Genomic DNA, 25,383 nt, shown 5'->3' on the forward strand with positions numbered 1-25,383 from the left:
AATCGTCTCCTGCTATGCAGCACTCTGACTCAGCTACATGCAGGTCATAGTAGATGGATTTGCAGCGGTAGTGGTCCTAAACTGCGGTCGGGCGAGGGCACGCAAATCTCCATTTTGGCACCAGCCCACCTTGCCGCAGAGTACATCAACAGAAAGGGCTACTTTATCCATAGTTAAGCAAGTGCTAGTGGATCACGGGGAATGTTTCACCAATATCAAATCTCACACCTTTAAGAACACAGGACTGTCCAGAAAGCAGCAAGCAGGGACATTCTTTCCTGAAAGGTGTATCATCACTGGCAATGTTGAAATGCTAATAGTGATTCTGGGGGATCCAAGCTCACCCTTGTTCCCCTGGCTCATGAAGCTGTACACCAGCCACCTGGACAGCACCAAGTTAAAATTCAACTACCAGCTCAGCAGGTGCAGAATGACTGTTTGAATGTGGTTTTTGGTACATTGAAGGGATGTTTGTGGTAGTTACTCACAGTTTGTGGTAGTTACTCACAGTTACTCACAGTTTGTGGTAGTTACTACCAGTTACTCACAAGACTGGATCTCAGTGGGGGGAAAAAAAAGAGATCCTAGTGGCTACAGCTGCCTGTAGTGTCCTGCATAATATATGTAAGACAAAGGGGGGAAAGCTGCCACCAGGGAGGAGGGTGGAGTGGCTGTCTGCTGACTTTGAACCACCAGACACAAGGGCTACTACAAGAGCCTAATGTAGAGCTATGCAATTGAGGGATGCTTTGAAAGAGCACTTTTAACTATCAGCCACAGTAGTGTTCTCAGATGGAAAGTTCTCTTGCCAAGTGTTGCTAAGAATTGTGTAGTATTTTCTGTACATTTATAAATATGACTGGGTATTTTCCTGAAGCTATGAACTCTGTGCCACTTGCTGTACACTTACAAGTACCATTTGCTTTGACAACAGCTATGCATTCTGCAATATTTATTATGAACTAATAAAGATAATTTGATTCTCCAAAAGCAGAAATTTTATGAGTGGGAAACAGTGCAGAAAATCAATGCGCAGAAAAACCACAGGCAACATTATACACATTTTTAACAAATTGACAGGGTGAAGCTTCAGAACTGGAAAGAGTCCAATGTGCACAAATGTAGTCCTCTGTGTCTACACATACACCATCCGTGGTTTTCACTGCTCAGATATATGTGATGCCACATGGTACGTTGAATCTATGAGTTTATGTTGGGGGCTGTAGGGAATAGCGTCCATGGAGTTCACCAAAGACGGCAAAGGGTCGAGAGTCTGGGATTTTTGAACCTGTACGTCAACCAGGGTCTGCAGCATTTGGGTTTGCTACCTAAAAAGACCCATTATATCCTGGTGCATCTGCTGTTCCTTGCACTGCTTGGACTTCTGGGTTTTTTCCATGCTGTCGGTCATACTAGCCCTCCAGGCCTTCATTCATGGTTCAGTGCAGCAGTGACTTGCAGGATCTTGCAGAACACATCCTCCCTATTCCTCTTCTTTCTCCTCCTCCTCAGAGCCAGGTGTTCTGTGAGTGTGGAGGAGATACCCTTCAAGGCCACCATGGCAGAAGCTGCTGGTAAAAACAGACAGATGCGCCACTGGATTTAGAGTCACAATAGAAAGGGAAAGATAAGTTTCCAAAACTCCCTCCACCTTATTCCCATAATAAGAAATGCTTATAGACACTTCAGTTTTGGAATGCCTCAGCATAGCACTGCTCCTCCAGCCCCTGCAATGGAGATTATGGCCCACTGGGGTGAGGAAGGCTGTTCTGTTGCATAAAGCTATACCATGTCAGTCTCTGTTTCCATCGGTACAGCTGTAGGTAATGGAACTGTATCTTGGCACTGTTTTCCACAGGCAGTAGTGATTTTAGCTGATATCTCACTCCTAGTGATTACTGAGAGTATGTCAAAACTGCAATTAGAGGCCTGTGGCTAGCCCATGCCAGCTGACTTGGGCTTGTGGGGCTTGGGCTGTGGAGCCGTTTAATTGTGGTGTAGACATTCTGGCTTGGGCTGCAGTCTGAGCTCTGGGACCCTCCCAACTTGCAGAGTTCTAGAGGCTGGGCTCCAGACTGAGTCCAGAAGTCTATACTGCATTTAAACAGCCCTGCAATCCGAACCCCATAAGCCCGTCAGCTGGCATGGGCTAGCTGCAGGTTCTTAGTTGAATGTAGACTTACCCAAAGGCACAGAGAACACATTTGTTACAGGGATCCTGAAACTGCCTGGGCCCATATGCCACTAGCCTGTTTCCTGCAATGGTGCCAGCTGAAATCATTGCAGAGTGGCATAGGAAAGTGTCTTGACACAAACAAAGAAATAGGGCAGTCATCCCTAGAAACCTACTGGAGAGGACTGCAGAATATCTCCATGACAGTTTCACTGAGATTTCTCAGGAAGATAAAAGGGACAGCCCTATTCACGTAAACAAAGAGCTCTGCATGGCCATTCCCTACCTAACCCAACAGGGAATGAAAAGCAGATGCCAACTCTACCTCTTGCTGTTGCACCTTGACCTCTTCTCATATGAATAAAACAATGAAAAGTCGATACTTTCTCTTGTTAACATAGGGATGAGCCAGGAGCTATCTTTAAATTTAAATATTGTAGGGAAAGTGCACGTACATACTTACCCAAGGTTCCTTCCCCTCCATCAGATCATCTGTGCTTGCCTGGTGGGATAGGCAAGACTGCGCAGTGTCTTGAACAAGTCCTGACTCACAGCATGGCTGGAGCTCCCCACCACATTTCCTGCCCCTTTCCTCCTCCTTGCTAGGCAGCAGCAGTCAAAAAAGCTAACATTCTGTTAGGAAGCATTAGGAAAGAGATATGTAAGACAGAAAATATCATAACACCATTATATAAATTCATGGTACGCCCACACCTTGAATAATGCTTGCAGTTCTGGTTGCCCCATCTCAAAAAAGATGCATTAGAATTGGAAAAAGTACAGAGAACTGATTACAGGTATGGAACAGCTTTCATATGAGGAGCGATTGAAAAGATTGGGACTGTTCAATATAGAAAAGAGACGACTAAGGGGGGGATATAATAGAGGTCTATAAAATTATGGTGTGGAGAAAGTGAATAAAGAAGTGTTATTTAGCCCTTCATGTAACACAAAAAAACAGGGGTCACCTGATGAAATTCATAGGCAGCAGGTTCAAAACAAACAAAACAAAGTACTTCTTTACACAACGCACCTGTGTTGAGTTACCCTGTGGAACTCATTGCCAGGGGAATGTTATGAAGGTCAATAGTATAACTGGGTTCAGAAAAATAATTAGATAAGTTCATAGAGGATAGGTCTATCAATGTCTATTAGCCATGACAGTCAGGGACGTAATCCCATGCTCTGACTGCCAGAAGTTGGGACTGGACAGGGGATGGATCACTTAATAATTGCTGTTATTCCCTCTGTGACAGGGTGTATACATCCAGTGATGAGCTGCCAAAATCTTAACAACCAGTTCCCTCCTCACCCCACGAGGGGGTCGTGGCCCGCCCCCGCCCCCGCCCCCCCCCGGGTCTCCTGCCCCATCCAATCCGCCGCGTTCCTTGACACCCCCCCCCCAGGACCCCTGCCCCATCCACCCCTGTCCCCTGACTGCCCCCAGAACCGGGCAGGAGGGTCTCGTGGGCCACTGTAGTGGGTGCCCACCCCGCCCCGCTCCTAAGAGCCAAAGGCACCTGCCGGGGGGCGAGGTGGGGAGTCCCGGCGGTGCTTACCTGGGGCGGCTCCCAGGAAGCATCCAGCATGTCCCTCTGGCTCCTAGGGGCAGGGTAGTGTAGCTAGCGGGGGAGCAGGGGGAGCGGCCGCTCCCACCACTGATCACATCAAAAGTGGCGCCTTAGGCACCAACTCCGTGGGTGCTCCAGGGCTGGAGCACGCACGGGGAAAATTTGGTGGGTGCAGAACACCCACTGGTAGCTCCCCGCCCTGCACCCGGCCCCAGCTCACTTCCACGCTGCCTCCGCCTCCTCCCCTGAACACGCCGCCCCACTCTGCTTCTCTGCCACACACACACACCCCGGCTTCCCGCGAATCAGCTATTCGTGCTGGAAGCCTGGGAGGGCTGAGAAGCAAGTGGTGGCTTCACACTCAGGCCCGTGGAGGCGAGCTGGGACACGGAGCGGTTTCCCTGCGCACCCCCCAGGTTACCTGCTGCGGCACGGGCAGCCCTCCTTGCACGCCCCCACCCCACCCCAGCTCACCTCCGCTCCACCTCCTTGGGCCTGAGCACAAAGCCGCCGCTTGCTTCTCAGCTCTCCCAGGCTTCCCACGCAAACATCTGATTCACGGGAAACCAGGGAGCGGGGGGCAAAGAAGCAGAGCAGGGCGGTGCTTTTAGGGAAGGAGGCGGAGTGGAGGTGAGGTGAGCTGGGGCCGGGTGGGGAGCTGCCAGTAGGTGCTCTGCACCCACCAAATTTTCCCCGTGGGTGCTCCACCCCTGGAGCACCCACGGAGTCAGCACCTAAGGTGCCACTTTTGGCCAGTTAAATTTAGAAGCCCTTTTAGAACCAGTTGTCCTGCGAGGGACAACCAGTTCTAAAAGGGCTTCTAAATTTAACAACCAGTTCCAGCGAACCGGTGCGAACCCGCTCCAGCTCACCACTGTATACACCCCACACGAACAAGAAAGGGGCCAGAGAGGCCCTGCAGCAGGGCTAGCCCCATCCCCCTCCAGCCCTGTAAATCATGCATGTTAGGGAGGCAGCCTTTAAAAAAGAGGAAGCTGAAGTCAGCAGGGGAAGAAGTGCAGGATTGCCCTAAGCAGCAGACTGCAGGAGTGACTCCTGAAGCTGTGGAGCGAACTACTAGGCAGGAAACTTTCACCCTGATCCTGAGAGTACAGCAGATTCCCAGAGTAAGACAGACAGGCTGAGCCTGTCTCAGAGACCCAGCCAGAGTGATGTCTCCAAACCCACTACACTGGGGCTGGATCGTTGGCCGCACTATAGATTCACCAATCCACCCCCACCTCCTTTTCTGGCATTGCAGGGAAGGAGTATCCCTGAATGCGTGGGGGTTTGTGACTTTCATTTTGATCCCTCAGTTGGAGAGACTTAAGGAGGCCCACAAGGGCAGAACCACCCCGCTGCAAGTAGTGGGGAAGTGGGGTCCAGGTTGTGACCAGCCACTGTAGCTAACGGGGCATGGTCAGATTTCCCCACCCCCTGAGGTAGGAACCACTAAGGACTCTGCCCGCATTCTCCATCACTTGTAACATTCGGTCAGCCCTGCTGAGCAGTGAAGGGGAAAAAAAACATCAAGAGGAGGCCCAGGGTTATAAAGTCCATCCTGAGTAATGGATCTAGAAATGGATCAGCAGCAGGCCACCCTACAGCAATAACAGCAGCAGCTGCAGCAACAACAGGAAATTAGAGGAATTAGCCATACACCAGCAGGAGCAGCAACAGAATTCAGTGCAACAAATGCTGTCTGCACTCCAACCTCAAAAGGTTACCGGGGGGAGAGGCGAACACCAACCCTGGCCCCCCTAATGCAACACCTCCGAAACACTGGGCTGTGCTAGTGGCGCTTCACCTGGCAGGACCAGCCCAAACCGCCTACCGGGAACTCGACTCAGCATCGTCCAGGGACTATGCAAAGGTAAACAAGGCAATCCTGGACTACCTGGACATCACTAAGGAGACTTACTGGCGGCAGTTCCGGGAAGAGGCATACCCTTCAGGGGCACACCCACAAACAGTAGCCCAGAAGTTGAGAGATTACTACTGGAAGTGGTTGAAGCGAGACTCCTGAACAGGGGCACAGGTGGCAGAGCTCGTACTCATAGAGCAGTTCTTACAGATCTTACTGGCAGGAGGATGGGCCTGAGTGTTAAGACATTGACCTGAGACCATGAAGGATGCCGTAGGCCTTATGGAAAACTACCACGCTGCCTACAATCCCCTGAGACATCTGGAGGTTGGACTCAGAGAGACAGAGATTCGCTGAGAACCAGTGATGCAGCATATGAGGCCTGATGGGGTCTCAAAAGGACCCCCAATTGCCAAGAAGAAGCTAAGTCCCACAATCCAGAACAAAAAGAAAGGAGGGCAGGTTGGCAGAACCCTCTACCACACATAAAGGACCCCCAGTCTCCCACAATAGTACCTCCCACATGACCCCAGATAAACCAGATAGACAGGGTAATGGTGGGCTACGCCACCACCTGACAGCTGAACCATCAGTTGGGAAGTGCTTCTCCTGTGGACTGGTGGGCCACTTCTGTAGAGACTGCCCCTATATGGAATGTGACTATGGGCGAGTGTGGCCCGCAGAATCTAGACCCCATAAGAAGAATTCCAAATAGTCCTGTATAGGTGGAGGGTAAGAAAGTAGTAAGGTTGGTGGACTAAGGATGTAACCAGACCCTGATCTGCCAGCAACTTGTAGACCCAGAGAAGGGCACTGGAGGAATGGATCCTCCTCCAGTGTGTCCGTGGGGACATAAGGCACTACCCTTCACAACAAGTACAACTGATGGTGTGGGGACATTCAGTGACTATATAGGTGGGCACAGCATCCGCATTGGCCTGACCAGTTATTCTAGGCAGAGACTGGCAGTGCGTCAGTGAGGTTCTGGTGAAATAATCAAACGCATAACTGCCGGACCAGAGTCACTCCACCATAGACCATACGTGGGTGGGGGTGAGTGAACTTGACAATCCTGGACAGGGTCCATAAAACCAAAGGACCCAACCCTCATCCCAACCAAGTCCTCAGCCCAAAGCTAAGACCTATAATGACCATGCAGATAGACCCTAGCCTGAGGCACCAGCTTTGTGCGGGAACAAGCAGCATATCCAACCCTTTCCTGCATCTATGATCAATTAGCCATAGTAAATGGGGAAAGTCATAGACCCCCCACAGAGAGAAACAATGGCCATGTTTCAAATTACAGGGAGAACAGGTTTACTTAATGGAGAAAGCAAGACAGACTGGGGGAAACTAGGGCCCAACTGCTGGTCCTCAAAATGTATAGGCAAGAGGTACTCCCCACTTGGCCCACGAGGTTACCTGATCAGGGCATCTAGGACAGGAGAAAACACTTGAACACCTCATGGTTTGGGTGGGATGTTCCGGGATGTTGCAGACTACTGTGCATCTTGCCCGGACTGCCAACTCTGAGGCTGGGGGGGGGTGTCAAAATGGGTACCTCTTGTCCCACTGCCCCCAAGAGAAACCCCCTTTGAGAGGAGGATAGGGTTAGATCTAGATGGCCCCTTAGAAAAGAGATCATCAGGCCACCACTACATATTGGTAATAGTGGATTATGTGACATGTCACCCAGAAGACATTCCCTTGTGCTCTATCAACGCAAGCATATTAGCAAGTGAGTTAATGAAACTCTTTGCCAGGGTAAGCCTGACACAGGAAATCTTGACCAACCAGGGACCTCACTTTACATCCAACCTGATGCAGGACTCATGTAGTCTCCTTAATATAGGCAAGTTAAAAACTTTGGTCTACCATACACAGACTGACAGCTTACTGGAACGTTTTAATAAGACCCTTAAGGGGATGTTGAAGAAGTTTTCCTCCACTAACCCCAAACACTGGGATCAATTGTTGCCTCCACTACCATTTGCTAATCAGGAGGTTCCCCAAGCATCCACAGGTTTCTCCCCCTTCGAGCTGTTATATGGCCAACACTCCCGGGGAAGTCTTGACTTATTACAAGAGTCCTGGAAAAGCCAGGGACCATGAGCAGAAAATCTAGTCCCATATGGCCTTCAGTTGTGCAAACGGCTTAAAAGGTTGGGGGCCTTTGCCCACGCAAACCTACAGGAGGCCCAACAATGTTAGGCAGTGACGCACAGCCCGGTTACAAGAGTTCAAGCCAGGGGACTGAGTCCTTCTGCAGTTGCCGAGCACAGAGTCCAAGCTACTGGCCAAATGGCAGGAGCCTTTCAAGGTGTTGCAACTCATAGGCCCAGTCAACTATGAGATACAACATCCAGGAAAAAGAAAAAGGACACCCCAATCTACCATGTCAACCTACTAAAGACCTGGTGTGACAGGGAAGCCTTCCTTATCATCCCCATCGCCACTGACCCTGAACTAGGACCCAAGATTCTGACAACAGAAGCTGATAATGCTGTAAAATTGGGGGAGGTGCTTGGGGCTGAACAAAAAGCCCAGATGGATCAGCCGGCACAAGCATTCCCTCAGGTATTCTCTGCCCTTCCTGGGTTTACCCACCTGACATATCAATGCATTGAGACCGATCCTGGACAGATGGTGAGGGAGGACCATCAGCCCCCCCAAGATGATATGGGACATCGTCAAGTGCTTCATGCAATGCTAGATTTGGGCATAGTAGAGGAATCCCACAGTGAATGGCGGAGCCCCATAGTTCTCGTCCTAAAGCCTAATGGCACAATGAGGTTTTCCATTGAATTCCAGAAGGTCACCACCAAAAGTCTCCAAGTTTGATCCATACCCCATGCCACAGGTGGACGAGCTACTGGAATGACTCGGGGTAGCCAGATACCTGTGCACAAATGACCTAACAGAAGGCAACTGGCAGCTCCAGCTGACTCCAGAGTCCAGGGAAAAGGTGGCCTTTGCCATGCCCTTTGTACTCTACCGTTTTCTGATCATGACATTCAGACTTCATGGGGTGGCTGCAATCTTTCAGAGACCAGTGCATTGGGTGCTACTTCCACATAGACTCTACACCACAGCTTATCTAGACGATATACTATATAGCCCAGATTGTGACAGCCACATAAGGTATTAAAATCGATCATCAAAGCCAGCCTGACTGCCAACCCAGCTAAATGCAGATTCGGGAATAGCAAGACATGTAACCAGGACAAAAGTACAAGCTTTGGCCAACTACCCAATACCCACAACTAAAAAACAAGTTATGCAATTTTGGGGATTGGTCAGATATTACAGGTGATTCATGGCTAACTTCGGAGCAGTGGGCCAGCCTGGGTCCCCCACTCGCCACTGAGGAAGTGGCTGGACCGTTAGATTGCGGTACATTCCCCCGGAAAGGGGGGAGCAGATGCTGTTGTCTTTGGAACGACATGGGTCCAGTAGCAGAAGTGATGGCAGCGAGACATCACCAGAAGAAGGCGCACTGATTAGCAAAGCTAATCCCGGGACAGCCAGCAGGAGGCGTTAGCATGGTGAGTTGCACTCTGTCACAGAGACGACAGTTATTTAATAAAACCACTGCACAATTTAAGGAATATGGTAGCTCAAGGCTTCATGCTTCCCATAAGGCATATGGAACTGACATAGTGTTTAGGAAGCAAACATCAAGCCACTGTACATTTCCTAAAATGCAAGTGAACTAGCACATGGTGTTCAAAATGTATGCAGGAATGACATTAAATAACTTAATATCCCATCCCCTACCCAGAAATACTCAAAGACATCAGTATTTGCTAAGTCCAGTCTCGTAAACCAAATCTGAATTTAAATTTGAAGTTTAAGGGCCAACCCATTTGAGTTATACTGTTCAACAATAAAGAGAAAGTGCTCAAAGAGTGAGATGCCTCATTTATGGAATTTCCCCAAAGCATAAAAATCACACCAGGTGACACTGCAGACCAAATCGATCCGCTCTGGCAAAATTGATGTTACAAACAGGCTTACAAGAGGTGGTTCATTTATTCTGTAACTATAATAGAGATAATAGTTTCTCCCTAATTAGTTATCAAGGGGAAAGTATTAACTATATTTGTGAAAGAATAAGTTAGTAAAAAAATTGAGATTAAGACCGTAGTAGTTACAGATGCTTAAATAAATTAGAGGAAGCAAATCAGAAATATTTAACAAGAACTGATAATAGCCATCTGCTCCTCAATGTTTTTAAAATACAGTCTACATAAGAAAATGCTATATATACAAACTTTATTTAATCCATATTAACTATTTTGTTTCATTAGCCTCAAATGATAAAATACAAGCACGTGCATAAATGGATTTAAAGGATATTTCCTAGAATGGTAGCTTCTTTGAGCACCTCTGTATTCTGTGCTGCAATGCTATTGTGTTCTCTGGTATATTGCCAGTTAGTGGTGGATCCTAAGGTGGATCTGAGGAGGAAAGTAGTATATGCTAATGGTTGCTAGGTGTACAAGAGTGTGACTCAAGCACTGTGAGTCACCTCGTTACCTCTTGCTTCTAGTAAGACGGAATCTTGCCTCTGGCAGCTGAAGGTTAGCTCCCTAACACCACCAGCCTCAGCCACCCAAGCAATCTCCTCTGGGCTATGCCAGACCAGTCTTTGCCTTGCAGGCTAAAAAGGTGCACCCCAGTCCAAGTCCCCTTCAAACTTTCCCCCCGTGATATCCAGCCCTTGACACTGTTTACTCAGAAATCCCAGATCCTCTGCTGCCAAAGGAGCAGTGTATCCCAGTTTACCAGTTCAAATCACATCTGAGAACTTACAATAAAACAAAAGAAGGTTTCTCTAAGAAAGAATAGAGATTTCACTAGCAACAAGAGAGAGTGATGGAAAAAAATGGTTACAATATAAAACACGAACTAGTTCCTACACTTATTAATAGCTATCTTTCCTAACTAATGAAGTACGTTTTCCACCCCCACAACGTTCAGTCTGTTGCAGAGCTGGCTGGCTTCCCAGGAACCAGGATCCAATCTTTCATGAAACAACCCCTCTCAACAAGATGTCTCCTCAGTGAATGGACCCAGAATGTCTTTCTTGACCCTGCAATATACTGAATCGGTCTTCTATCTTTATTCACAGACAGGGTGATCCCCTCAATGTCAGATCATTCCTTTACACTTCCAATTAATTTTGATGTTTACAGTTGGTCTTTCATGGTGACCGTAAGAGTATAATTTTCAGTATAGTACATTATTCCTTAACTAGTACCCGTACACATCTCACAGTGCTTATGAGTGTCATTAAGTTACAAGCTTTCAGTAGGGACCTCACATGATACGCTTCATGGATAAGTACCATGAAAATAATGTATTCAGTGTAGTGAGTTTGCCCAGGCTGAGACATAAGTTGCCTGTTAAGAAAACGGTAACTGTTGCCTGTTGGCACCAATGAGTCTCTATCATAGAAAGATGGCCTGGTGTTAAATGTAATGGAAGCAAACTGATTGGTTGCCAATATGGAAAATTGCACAGTTAGACTGAGAGAGCTAAGAATATATCAGAGAAAAATAATGTCATGTGTTCTATCCACTACAATTTAGCATGCATTAAAATCTTCTACAGTATCCACTAAGGAGATCTTAGTACAGTTGTTGGATGTTATACTAATACTCTCACATTTACAAACTAATGCTTATAGATAAATACCAACCATATTTATTATTAATTTCAAAAATTTGTCTTAAAGTCTTGTCTCGAAAGCTGTTAGCTCTGATCTTGCTTAATGGAATTTATTAACTCATTAGTTATGGAACTAGCCTTCTCTGCCTATCCTGCATTTATTTTGTTGAAGTTTGATTCAAATTTATATCAACAGATTGTCAAACTGGTTTATCAAAACTGTTCAAATCCCTTACTGAAGTGGGAAATTGTCAAAATTGATTAAAGAATTGATCTGTCAGGTTCCGTTTCAGGTGTCAAGACTAGAAAGGTGACTACCTAAAATGCTAAATTATGTTCTTCTCTTATTTTAGATAGAGGTGGGCGGGATACCGATTCATCCAGAATTTTGAACAGTTGCCTCACAGACTGATCTCTATCTATCCAGTACACTGAATGAGACAGAATACTGTGGAAAAAAATAATTTTGATCATTTAAGTAAAGACTGTATCATGCATATGCACCAGGGACTAAAGCTAAGGTTGCAAGGCACCTGCAAGTGCAGTTATCCGTAACAGTTAAGTGCTTGACTTTGCAAACTGAGGCCTGATCTACAGTAGGAAATTAGGTTGGTATAACTACATCCTTCAGGGGAGTGAAAAATCCACACCACTGAGCGACGCAGTGAAAATGACCTAACCCCCGGTGTAGGCAGCACTAAGAATTCTCCCGTTGACCTAGCTACCACATCTCGGGGAGGTGGAGTACCTACGCCGATGGGAGAACCTCTCCTGTTGGCGTAGGTAGAGTCTTCACTGAAGCACTACAGAGGTGCAGCTGTGCCACTGCAGCATTTTCAGTGTAGACAAGCCCGTAGGGTTTAATAGTTTTTTGAATGAAATAATTGTGTGTGTTAATTGAATGGTTCATTCTCTCTCTCTCGATCTCTCTTTAACAATAAAATTGTGAAGAATTGGGCATTTAAGCCAGGTAGTGTCTAAAGGCATATGAGAGGCATGGATGAACCCAGACATCTTTGAGTTAGGACATGAATTCTCATGTTAAAATACCAAGGTACACAAAATTCAGACCCTGAAGAATCCGATGATTCCCCTGAAATAAGTAGATTAGCATCACAGGCCCATTAATAAACTCCTCACTCTCCCATCCCCAGACATCACAATTTGATTTGCTTAATATACAATAGGTCTTCCTTCTACCTGTGCTCTAGGAATGGTGTGTACAGATACTTTAGTATGCCAATATTAATTCATCAACTGTTCCAATACATTTTCATCTTCTGCCTTTAATGAAAATACATGACCATTTCAATTATCCTCTTTTCTTTCTCTGTTTTGAAACTAGCATAAGAAGTGAGTGCTCCGCCTGCATAAGTGGAGCTAATTCCAACAGGCTGTCATCACAGAATATTTCAACTTTCTGTGAGTTCAAAGGTTTCTTCTCTTCCCCAATAACATATTCCATTGTTGGTTTCCAGTATCAGTTTTCACCATTATTCACTTGTGTTTAACACTGCAACTACTGTTAATACCACTTGTATTGTTCCAAACTTAAATCTTCTGTCCAGTTCCATGAAGGAATGAATTATATTAAATCTTCCTCGATTAAGATCATGTTTCTCCAAGTAGACTAAATTCAGTAAGAATTCTTCATTGCCTCTTAGGATACCTGGCACACTTATCATGGAAATCATTGAAGGAAAACTAGCAGCAATACATATAAACACTATCACATCATTAAAATGCTGAGAACTACCTTGCCAATGTGACATTAATTCTATTATCTTAATACAAATTGAACTACTTTGATGTGTTTAGTTTTTTTAAAACTGATTTTCAATTCAGTAAAATGAGAAAATAATCACTATCAACTCATTTTTGCAAATTTTAAACTAAAATGGTTTCATATTTTTTTACCTTAATAGCAAAAAACACTTTAAATATGTATTTCACCATCATATGTAAATGACTAAGCAGGATACAGGCCAGTAAAGTAATTACTAGATGAATAAAACAGGCACTTTCCAAAAGAACTGCTTCTTTTCAGTAAAGCATTGTGAAAGCATGGTTTTCCTTTTCTAGTATTTCAACTTCAATTAGTCCCAGTCCAAGTGACACATTGAGGTGCCATATACATTTATATCATGTCCAGCTGTCCTATTTTCTTCTTTATAGAGCCTCAGAGACTGCCAGAGTGAGATACCCTTACAGGTATATGTCATCTTAAAGAACAAGCTTCCTGCTAGCACTGCAAGTCACCTAACTTTGACAGCTCTGTAGTTCATGTTCATTTTACAGTATTTTCCTATTTTACAACTTCTGAATTAAAAATGTGTTACATAAGAGCAACAGATGACCTACTAATCTAGCTTTCCAAGTTGCTGAAGCACAAGAGCCTGAGGCATCTGCTGAGGTATACACAAGATCTTACAAGGCCTGCAGAAGTCCTTCCAATCCCAGGTTTCCTACCCAGATGAATCAAAACCTCCATAACAAGGAAAGCTATTGCTCCTCAATGAGGGCTATTTCCACGCTGAATTTCACATTTCAAATCTCCTAAGAGAAGCCAATCCCAGGGTCCAAAGACATTGAAGCTTACAAGAGCAGACACAGAATTAACCTCACTGGCACAGAAGCATTGAGGGGATACGGGGCAAGAAAAGGACTACCCCTCTTCCCAGCAGCCTAGACCACAACTGTGCAGGGATGACTCCCCTCAGGGTCATTGGACTCATACTGCACGTCCCACTTCACAAGTCACTTGGGTTTGGCAAAGAAAAATTCTGAGTAAGACCCAACTCCAGGCACCAATGAAATTGAAGGCGGCAGGAGCAAACATGCAAGCAGCCTCAGAGCTTTTGCAGTCGGGACAGACAGACACTGATGACACTATCAAATAGCTTTCTACAGTTTTCGCTCTGGATAGTCTCTCCCCTTGCTGATTGGCTGACTACTCCAACTTCCTCTAGCTCAGGGGTTCTCAAACTGGGGGTCGGGACCCCTCATGGGGTCACGTGGTTATTACATGGGGGGTTGTGAGCTGTCAGCCTCCACCCCAAACCCCGCTTTGCCTCCAGCATTTATAATGGTGTTAAATATATAAAAAGTGTTTTTAATGTATAAGCGGGGTCACACTCAGAGGCTTGCTGTGTGAAAGGGGTCATGATAGGGTGACCAGATGTCCCGATTTTATGGGGACAGTCCCAATTTTTGGGTCTTTTTCTTATGTAGGCTCTTATTTCCCCCCACCCCCGTCCCAATTTTTCACATTTGCTGTCTAGTCACCCTAGGTCACGAGTACAAAAGTCTGAGAACCCCTGCTCTAGCTCCCTTCCTCACAAGCCTCATTTCCCCTTCCTTGCCTGCTCCCTTTCTCCCTCTTCAATCCTTCCTTGTCTTTTTCAGTATTCCCCGCTCCCTCATCTTTGTCTTCTAATTTCCTCCTAACAAAACCCCATTCAATTAATTTTTTTTAAAATTGTGGAAGTAGCATGATGTTTACTGCTATCAAACTGCTCACTCTGCTTGTATGTGTAAGGGGACTGTTGCCCCCTTACTAACATTCAGTGGGGGGGTTTTGGTTGGCTAGCTCCCAGTACTAAAAGGGGAAGGGTTTATGGGAAATCAGGACCCTGAGACTGATAGTCCCCAGGAACAATGGGAAGAGGCCAATGCTCCAGGTCAGCCTGAATGACAGGGCGGGCAGGCTAATCAGGGAGTCAGGAGGCCAGGGAGGTCCCGTCCTCCCTGTGAGCTGGATTTGCCTGGGTCAGACAGAGTGGGGCTGAGCTGAGGAGAAAAGAGGGGCCCAAGCTGAGCTGGGGAGCAGAGCTGTGCCAGATCCAGAGGGACCAGAAAAGCAGCCCAGAGAGAGCAGACTCTGTCCTGGGAGCAGAGCTGCAGCCCCAAAGCTAGAGGCACAGTCCAGAGAGAGCAGACTTACCCTGGGAGCAGAGCTGCAGCAACCAGAGCCAGAGGGGCCAGAAAAGCAGCCCAGGAAGCAGGTCAGTGCTGGGAGCAGAGTCACAGAAGCAGCCTGCAGAGCAGACCTGTCCTGGGAGCAGAGCTGCAGCAACCAGAGCCAGAGGGGCCAGAGAAGCAGCCCAGGGAGCTGGAGGCAGAGCAGCAGCAGCAGCGCAGAGACAGGGTGGTGGAGCTGGGGCTGGAGCAGTCTGGAGCTGGGTGCGGTGAGCAGCTGGGGAGAGCGAGGGGGACCCCGGGCAGTGGGCCCAGCACGGGGAGACGCCTCAGCCAAGAGGCTCTGCAGGCCAGGCTTGGATCGTAACCCCGACAGGGCGGGGCAACATTGGGAAGAAGGGTCCTACCACTTAGAGCCTGAGTGTGTGGCCACCACCAGAGCAAGTGTCCAACCCACAGCATCCCTACAGCACAGCCAGGGCCTGAGAAGAAGGCCTGGGACTTACAAGGAACAGACTGTGAACTGCCCTGAGGTTCCAGAGATGCTGTTTGTGATGTTCCCTGCCACAGAGCGGGCTGATGTGTTTCCTTTAACCTTTCCCATTTTTCCTTATTCTTTTTAAAATTAATTGTTGATTAAATAACTTGCATTTACTTTAAATTGTATGTAATGGTCAGTGGGTCAGAGAAGTGCCTAGTGCAGAGAGAGTACCCCGGAGAGGGGACACTCTAGCCCCTGTCCTAGGTGACCCCAGCAGGGTTGGGGGTCGAGCCCCACAGGAATCCTGGGCTGAGCCTTGTTTGGGTTATGCGGACTCTGCCAGACAGGAGAGTGGAAGGGGAGTCCTCCAGGGCAGGGAGGCCACTGGGTAAAGGAAGTGGGAGCGAGGACTCAGATCCTTTCGCTAGCCCACTTCACCAGGGTAGTACAGAAGCCAGAAAAGTTCCCCACAATAGCGGAACTATTCCCCCGCTTACATATGCTCTATCCTTTCCCCCTGCCCTGTCCGTCTTGTCTAGACTGTTAGCTCTTCAAGGCCAGGGCTGTCTGTTACTTTGTTTATACAGTGCACAGCACAAGAGGGTCCATTCTTGATCAGTACCTAAGCACCAACCAAATGTTCCAGATGTGGGGCCATTTTGTAAGAAGTCAAGAAGAATTTGTGGGAATGGGAAACATGTATTTTTCACTCTCCACCTGTTCAAAAAAAGCAGCTAAATCACTTTTCTCTTGAACCTTAAAATAATCCACTTTCTGGCAGAGACCAAGAATAGAAAATTCCAGGCCAAGAAAGTTATGAACAACCTAAAGCAGGTTTTAGACTGTACATCATTGTGCAACATAACTAAACCAGGCCATGCTAACATTCCACTATATCACATTTATATACACACTGTGTGCACGTGCGCATGCACAGAGATATGTTATTTACCTCACTGAGTTTTAAGTATTAAAATTTAGGAACAATTGCATCTTCCTGTTTCCCCTATATAATTGCCCTCCATGAACAAATGGAACACTGATAGCATATTAGTACATTCACAGTATGCTAATGGAACAGCTATTAAATAATAAATGCCTTATATTGTTATCAGCAGGTGCTTCAACAATTAATCTCTGGCTGTTTAATTTCTAGCTCTGCTAAGCAAAGGAACTAAAACTTATGCAGTCTACTAAAATAGCAAGGAATATCTCATAATTATGATAGAAACATCACAAACAACTTGTCCATTGTAGTGGTGAGTACCAGGCTTTGAAAAGCAGTAGTAGAAGCCTGATATAGATTTCTTTCTGTGGCACTTACTTAAAAGTCACTAACCCTTCAGAGTTCAGAACCTTAAAATTAGTTAGTCCTGGTAAAGTATGTCTCAAGGTGATTGGAATCCATATTTTAAAAAAAAATTATTTTTTCCCACTTGGGCAGGCTAGCATTTCCTAAAAGTATGAATCAACTTAAAATTATTGAATTCTATGAAGTTGCAGCAGGTAGAATATTAACAACTGGCTTTTCTATCTGCAAAAGCATCTTGAATATCACAGTATACCAAAAGGTGTCTCAACAAAAAAAAAATGGATTTCAAGATTACTCCACTTATTTTAAAATGTCTTTGTAAAGTGTATGGATGTCAGCAACAGCCCTCTTACAATGTCTCCTTATATTTTACAAATAAACTGTTTAAAAATATGCTATACCAGTTCCATCACCAGTGAGCATTTAAGAATAAAAATAAGAAATATCACCCTTCATGACTTTTTTGTTTTAAAAATAACTACTCCATGATTATTATAATAAGGCTCGTCCTGCAAACTGTAGGTATGTTCTGTATATTACTGTAAAATAACCACATGGGGTGTAACAGGGATTGTTACTAGTGCTTTCTTTTTTTTTTTTTTTTTAAATGGGCCTAATTTTCTTGAAGACTTCCGGTTCTTTTCTCAACTCCTTACCTAGTCAAAACTCCCAGGATCATATTAGAGACAGTTAATGCAAACATCATTAACACAGTAGACCATTCTGGGCCCTGTGAAGTCATTACAGTCTAATACGTGAATAGGTTTCTATGCAAGTGCACTAAATGTCACATTTGTTTAATGAGAAAAAGCTGTTTTTGTCAGTTATCACTTTTCTAAATGACACAACTCCATTTTCTCTCTTTATAATAGACAAAAGCACACTATGCATTAATGGCCCACAAGAGTTGGTTTGTTTTTTTTTGAAGTGTTGTTTTTCAGACATAGGCATGCAGAAAAGAAGTGTCCCGAACCATTGTTTTCCTCCAAATGTTATAATATAAAAGTAATTGCTGATTTTTCCCTCTACAATATTAACTCACTTTTTTCTACTGAATTGAACCCATCTATTAAAATACAAAGCTGTCATTCCTTTGCTAGTCAGCTTTCATTCATTAAGAAGTCAACTATTGATAAAAAAAGGTACAGTATAACCTTGCCAACCATCACACACTAAAGGTAGCACCAGAAATATCTTTCCTCGCTTTTAGTGAATGCTCCTGTTTGCTAATGGTTCATTAGCTTGATAAAATATACAATATTGCAGTACATGAAATATTATCATGTAATTAAAACTACAAATGCAAACATAAACTAGGTATTGTGATGCATTATCCTTCTTTAATGTGTGTGTCACTTACCACAGGCACCAGCCCTGCAAACATACATGTAAGGGACTTTACATTTATGTTATGCTGTTCCCACATTTTCAGTTTTCAATATGGCACATACTTCTGTGCTGACCACAGCATAGCAGAAGTTGCAGGGAAGAACCTAGCGGTTTTGGAAGCAGGATAGGGAGCATGGGTTTCAGTTTGGGAGTGTGGGATAAGCACACTATCTGTTTTGTTTAAAATGATCAACAGTAAAATAGTTCACAGCTGAAAGTGTCAGTATTGTTTTCTTTAGGTTTCAAATTTAACTCACTGAGATTAATGGAGCTAGTTCACCTCTCCAGTGTTGCCAGCTCACAACTTTATAGGTTTCCTAACTGGAGATTTTCTTAAAGCATCAGCTTGTCAATTCATTTTTTTTTTTTAAATGAAAGCTAAGTTTCTCACCTTCATGGCTGTGGAGAAACATTTGAAAACAGGAAACCCAAAGGCTACAAACCCAGACAACAAATAAAAATAACCCAAAAGTTAGGTTTTTTTTTTAATTTAATCATTTCTGGGGGGCCAACTCATGATTTCTGAATGCTTAGGCTTGACAATATTGCATCTCAGAACTCAGGCCAACTCGGCACAACAACATTGGTTTACAATCCTTTGATATTTTCTTTGCACCCATCGCCACCAGAAACATTCTTTTTTTAAAAAAAAAAAGTAAGCTTAGATTCTTGACCAATTCTGTAACAATGGGAGAATTCTATGGCAAATTCCATGACCCTGGAATTGCAGGATGCCTGAAGTCTTAACAACAGTCATTCTACATACAGTATTTTTTTTCAGCAAACCAAATAACTAACTTAGAGAAACTTAAGTTAGTTATCTGTGAACACATATTATTAATGTTACAGCATACTTAACATAATAGTCATAATCATCATGTTTCAATAGTTCTACAGGCCAATGAAAACATGCAACTTTATCAAACCTACCTGATGCCCGTCTAATGAACCGGTTTATCGCTGGAGCTGAAAGAAAAATAGAAAGACATAATTAGATTATTTTATTAATAGTTTAAAGACAGAACTTTAAAAAATAACACTATATAAAAATAGCATCATTTTGTTGAACAATTCGCTGTAGATTTTTAGAGAAACATGCTAGTTGTCCTCAGTCTAAATATGACAGATTTCAGAGTAACAGCCATGTTAGTCTGTATTCGCAAAAAGAAAAGGAGTACTTGTGGCACCTTAGAGACTAACCAATTTATTTGAGCATGAGCTTTCGTGAGCTACAGCTCACTTCATCGGATGCATACCGTGGAAACTGCAGCAGACTTTATATACACACAGAGAACATGAAACAATACCTCCTCCTACCCCACTGTCTAAATATGTGAACCCAAAGTCGCAATGGGTGTTATGGTCAATTATCACTGATATTTAAAGAAATTAAGATTAAAAAAACATTTTCACTCTCTTTTTAAGCATTACTAGATGCATGTACTTATTGCCATGTCTCATTATGAAATATTTTATATTTGCATCGGTTACTTAAATAACTAGGACTGCAAGAAGCCAACGTCTATAAACGATGCAAACTTGGATGCAAACATTTAATAGAGTGGATTTTATTTTTACAAAATGTATAGATCTAGATATCAGTTAACTTAAAGATGCTCTTGTATAATAAAAGACCATCCTGAAATCCCACCTGAGGAACCAAAAGTTACACAGGTCAGTAACTGTTCACATAAGTCAAGAACAATGCCAAAAAAGCTCCATGTGTAGCTCCAAGGCACCAATGATTGTCCAATGTCCAATTACCTATAAATGTGCCCTATACACACACTGAGAAAACAGATTCCCAGCTTGTTTCTAACCCTGACAGGCTGCAAGATATATACAATTTTGACTACTTTCTTGAGGGGGAGAGGGGATTGCCTCCACTTCAACTCCTGCCTAGTGTTACCAGCACGCTCAAGTACTGCTAGAGCTAGAAACCAATGTTTTTTGTATTATACCATCTAAATGCACCCTAGAATCTGAATTCAAATGATAATAAATTATTTCTAACCCTAGCAGGTTAAGAGATCAATTGTTAAAATCTTAACAGAACTGAAAGAGAGAACAAGATGATAATCAGATGACCTATTTTAAAGTGTGGGTCACCTACTTTTACAAAAATATTCCTTCTTATTAGTGTTAACTGTATAAAACCCTCTCAATCATTCTGTATGAACATTAAATGAAGAAAATATTGAATTTTTTTCTCTACTTAATTTCAGTGGGGTTTATATAGCATTTCTTGAATGTAGACATATGCACACAGAACTAAGTACTGCTTAAGAAATAGGAAAGTCTGAATCCCATGGAGCTGCTAATAGCCTCTCAAACTCTGTTGGGAGAGGGAACAAGAGCAGAGTTATACATTTTGGTTCAAATTCACAGATGGCAGTGGAAGGTCCTGGTAGCCAGAAGCATACCAGGAGACTAGACTGCAGTGATGCCAAGGGGCCACAATTCCATCACAAGGAAAAGCAGCCTGTCAGGAACCAACCAGCACAGGTGGGGGTGTATACAATATCCATAGTCTCAGAGCCTTCTCCCAGTCATTCCCACTGGCAAATATTAAATCTAGCCCCACCCTAGCAGAAACCTTTGTGGAGGGCAGAGGATGAAATAATGACTGCTTTTTGCAGGGGTGAATCTCATCTTGGGTGTAATGGATTTGGCAGGCATCACTGGGCCAGGTTCAGACCTCCACCTGTCCAATGTAAATTAAATTTTGTGGCTCTCTTAAAAAATAATGCAAAAATAAACTTGAAGTTGCGTGATGGTTCCAAGTTATGTCATAGCTAACCTATGAAACCAATGCTTGTGTTTTTCTTATTCTTATCTTCCCTTCCTTCTTCCCTCCTTTTGTTAGTCACACTAACTTGTTACACCTTTTCTCGATTTAGATTGTCAGCTCCTCATGACAAACTATCACTACATGTTTGTGCAGCACCTGGCATAATGGGGTTCTTATCCAGTTTGGGGCATCTAGGTAAAACAACTACTACTGCTTCAGAAATGTTAGGTGACACACGCTTTCCAGACCAGTACATTTTTCCAAGACAGGATCCTCTGGGTAGGAGGTGAACTCACACAAATGGATCTCTGAACTCAGTCTTCGTTGACCAAGGACAACAAAGGTGAGTGGGGTGCAATGGAGGGAGAAGGGAGGCACGCTGTTGGAATTATTAATAATATTTAAGGCCCTACTTAATTTGCGATATTGAGGAAATTGCAGTTCCTGCAATATAAGGCTTCCACCACAGTTTTGATGGTGGGAACCCCCTGGCTCTCAGCCCCAGGCTGCCAACAGTGGGAGTCTCCCTAGCTCTCAGCCCCAGGCTGTTGCTGTTTACCCTTTTCCAAATTACCGCAAATAATAGCATCCATTATTACTTTTCCATGATTTTCCATGGCTTTTCCACAACTCAACTGCAATTTTTTGACAATCATCCCACGATTCAAGTAGGGGCTTAATAATATTGGAAATTAGTAATATTAATATGGGAAATCACCCAACACCAATTTAACCATGAATTCTTTATCAAATCCAAAGGCCAAATGGTACTTCATGCAATTGCCTTAAAAGCTTAACTAATAAGCAATTTACTACACCCAAGCAGTAACAAAACATTTATAAGTATTTGATCAAGATACTAGCAAACAGGCTAAACCAAGGGTACTCGGACCCATGTTGGTTGGCTCCAGCCCGGTCAGGCAGGTATTAGCAATGAACCCTTTAAGAGCTGACTTCTTGTACCCTTTAACAAACAAGTGATGTCATTTCCAATTACTGACTTCAGCTAAAAACAATTTGAGAGAATTCACCCTTATTTCCAGTCTTAACCCAGATAAGATTTACAAACTCCTTTCTTTGCAAGACCTTTCCTCTGTAACTCTTCCCCTCCTTTCTAAGGACCAACAGCTTTTTCATTGAACCTGAGTTCACATAGGAGATAACACTAGCTGTGGGGTGGGAAAGGGCTGTATTGGCTCATTTTAAGACAGATACTCTTTATTTAGTTTAAAACCATCTGCAGTTACTCCTATCGGTCAGAGGCCTACTTTTTAGAAACTGCCCCTTACAATAGAACCTCAGAGTTACGGACACCTTGGGAATGGATGTTGTCTGTAACTCTGAAATGTTTGTAACTTTGAACAAAGCGCAGTTAGGGCTCCAGATCCAGCAGATGACCCTCCAGGCCAGGATTCAGTAACAGCTGAGCAACCTAGTCAACCCCAGCATAAATTTGCTAGCGTGAGAGACAGAGAGAAAGAGAGAGAGAGAGAGCGCGTGCGCGCGCAGCATGTCCCCCTCCCGGCCAGGGCTAAAAACAGCACATCCCTCTCCCAGCGGGATGGGGGGAGGGTTGAAAGCTGCACCGACCTCAACTCTGCTCCTGCTCTGCTGGCTCCAGCTGCCTTGAGCTGGCAGTCCCAGTGTCTTCCTGTAAATGGCTGCCTCTCGAGAAGGGATGCCAATCCTCCTGATTTGGCCGGGAGTCTCCTGGAATTGGGCTCAATCTCCCGGAGGCTACTGAAGCCAATTCAGGAGATTTTAGGCCTCTAAAAGTCCAGCGGCATAGCAGGGTTAAGGCAGTTCCCTACCTGTCCTGGCTCCACGCTGCTCCTGGAAGCTGCGATATGTGCAGCAGCGGCTCCTAGGCAGAAGCTCAGCCAAGGGGTCTCTGCACACTGCCCCCACCCTGAGCGCTGATTCTGCAGCTCTCATTGTCCGGGAACAGGGAACCACGGCCAATGGGAACTCCGGGGGCGGTGCTTGCAGGCAGGGGCAATGCACAGAACTGCCTGGCCGCTCCGGAGCCTAGGAGCTGCTGCCAGACATGTTGCCGCTTGTGGGAGCCACCTAACGTAAGTGCTGCCTGGTTGGAGCCTGCACCCCAAACTCCCTCCCGCACCCCAACCCCCTGCCCCAGCCCTGAGCCCCCTCCCACACCCAAACTCCCTCCCAGAGCCCTCACCCCAAGCCTCCTGCCCCAGGTCGGAATCCCTATAGCAGTAATATTACAAATATAAAATGTATCCCTTAAATTTCATAAGTACACCTCACCAAATTTACCTATCATTCTGTTCCTGTTCTTTAAGGTTACACTTTTTATTAAAATTATCAAACAGCCTCCAACTCCAGATTACAACCAACTGGCAGGACACTGAACAGGGAGCAACTCTCAAATATCAGAGTAGTTTCAGAGACAGTGCTCGAGGATGCTCAAAAGATGTGGACATTCATATATCAGAAGCTGCTGTCATGTTTCAGACCCTTCAGCAGCCTCTGTGTGGACACTGTGATGTCAAGCTTGCCACAAAGCTGCTGACCTACAGAACCAGAGTTATATTAACTTTATTGTACAAAAGTGAAACATGGGCACTGAGGATGGTGAAGAACACTGGACTTATATTTTCAATTCTTGTCATCTTTGTCAGCTATTCCACATTAAGTGGAAGGACAAGATCAGAAATGAAGATATTCTAAGTCGAACCCACTAAACATCTCCATTAACACTGGTTCAGTTCTGGCGGCTTTCTTGGTGTGGACATATTAATGAATTCTAAAGGATGTACACCAAGGAATGCTGCTACACAGCCAGTGATCATGTGGGTGCCAAAAGGTTTGTTGGCATGATAAGATTGCTAGTGATGGACAGAAACTAAATATTCAGCCAGATCATCCTAAGAACTTACCCAGAGATTGATCCAGGTGGCACTTGATCTTCCAAGAGGATACATCCCTTTGGGATGGGATTTACCATGATGATGATGATTCTATTCTTGTTCTTTAAGCTTACATTTTTGATTAAAAACAAGAACAACAAAATACAAACAAAACCATCGCTTGGGCCCTCAGCAATCTTTACCCCGAATGGCAAAACACAGTCCTACTGATGTGCACAGATATGTAATACTCTGCTACTGAAGACAAAAGTTTGGATAACCGTCCTCCTGTCGGGTTCCATGATAGAGAAACAATCCTTAAACTTCTCCACTAAAGTGAAAAGGGGCTGCATCTCCCCCAAATGATAAGATGTACCCATGAGAAAGTGCCACCAGATGGCTCCCTACAAAGAAAGACATTACTACAACAGGAAGCACTGCTGGGGCAGGCTCCCCAAGAAGACTTCATTGCTAAAGAGGTATCGAACAGCAGCAGCGCTAGTTCTGCTGGGGACACAGAAGAGTATGTGCATTTACATGCATGGATGTGGTACTGTATGAGATGCTGTAAAAAAAAAAAAAAAAAAAAAATCAGAAAGTCCAGCAGTCAGAGGTTGGGGAGCCACCCCCTGAGTGAAGGACTGTGCTGGAGCCCGGGTTTTGTAAGCCATGGTGTGAGGGAGAAAAACGAAATGGAGCTGGAATTGATTTGGATTTTGCAAGACAAACAGTTGCTGGTTGGGGAAAATTCTACTATGTGGAATGTGCTGGGGTAATAACAAATTTTAAAAAAACAAGTGTCAGCCTACAACTTTAAAACACGTACCACCACCACAACATGTTTATTAACATTCACATTGCTAAAGACATCATACCAACACATCAGCTGCTCCTTCAAGCAGCAGAGTAAGAAAAGGTGTACAGACACCTGCTACCTTGCTCAACAGGAGAGTAACTTGATAGGATAAGCACTGTGGTGAACAGAAGGAAGGAAGAGGGAATACATGCTGCGGAAATGCAATGGTGGCCCCTTCTTCCCCACAGACTCTCTGCCTCTCATTAGCCAGACAGGAAAAAAGAAGCTGATCAGCCCCTCATTAATTTAAACATTTTTATGGGTCTTTTGGACTCTCTCACTCCATTTCAGCTTTCCTACCCTCTCTCCCTGTGGTTGTAGTATAGAAGCTGTGTTTTTAGGATGCTGTAGGTATGGGTCAGGAAGAAATGCTAGCAGGAAGTCCCAGCAAACATTAAGCCATACAAAGATTCCAACATATTCCAGTTTTAAAATTTTTACATTAAAGGCAATTTTATATTGACTTTAAAATTCTTGTA

General features: G+C 44.6%; 1 protein-coding gene across 2 annotated transcripts in view; it reads right to left on the reverse strand.

Moving 5' to 3' along the window:
* Positions 1 to 25,383, reverse strand: part of PRKAR2B (protein kinase cAMP-dependent type II regulatory subunit beta) — a gene marked incomplete at its 5' end in the record, with an annotated part of 158,311 nt that overhangs the window by 89,169 nt on the left and 43,759 nt on the right. For both annotated transcript variants that reach the window (XM_084617325.1, XM_084617324.1), the window contains one exon: positions 19,312 to 19,347. In XM_084617325.1, the coding sequence (XP_084473451.1) occupies positions 19,312 to 19,347 (36 nt within the window). The remainder of the gene's footprint in view (positions 1 to 19,311; positions 19,348 to 25,383) is intronic.

Source organism: Lepidochelys olivacea (genome assembly GCF_965140295.1).
Source record: "Lepidochelys olivacea isolate rLepOli2 genome assembly, chromosome: 1".
In the NCBI taxonomy this organism is placed as follows: Eukaryota; Metazoa; Chordata; order Testudines; family Cheloniidae; genus Lepidochelys; species Lepidochelys olivacea.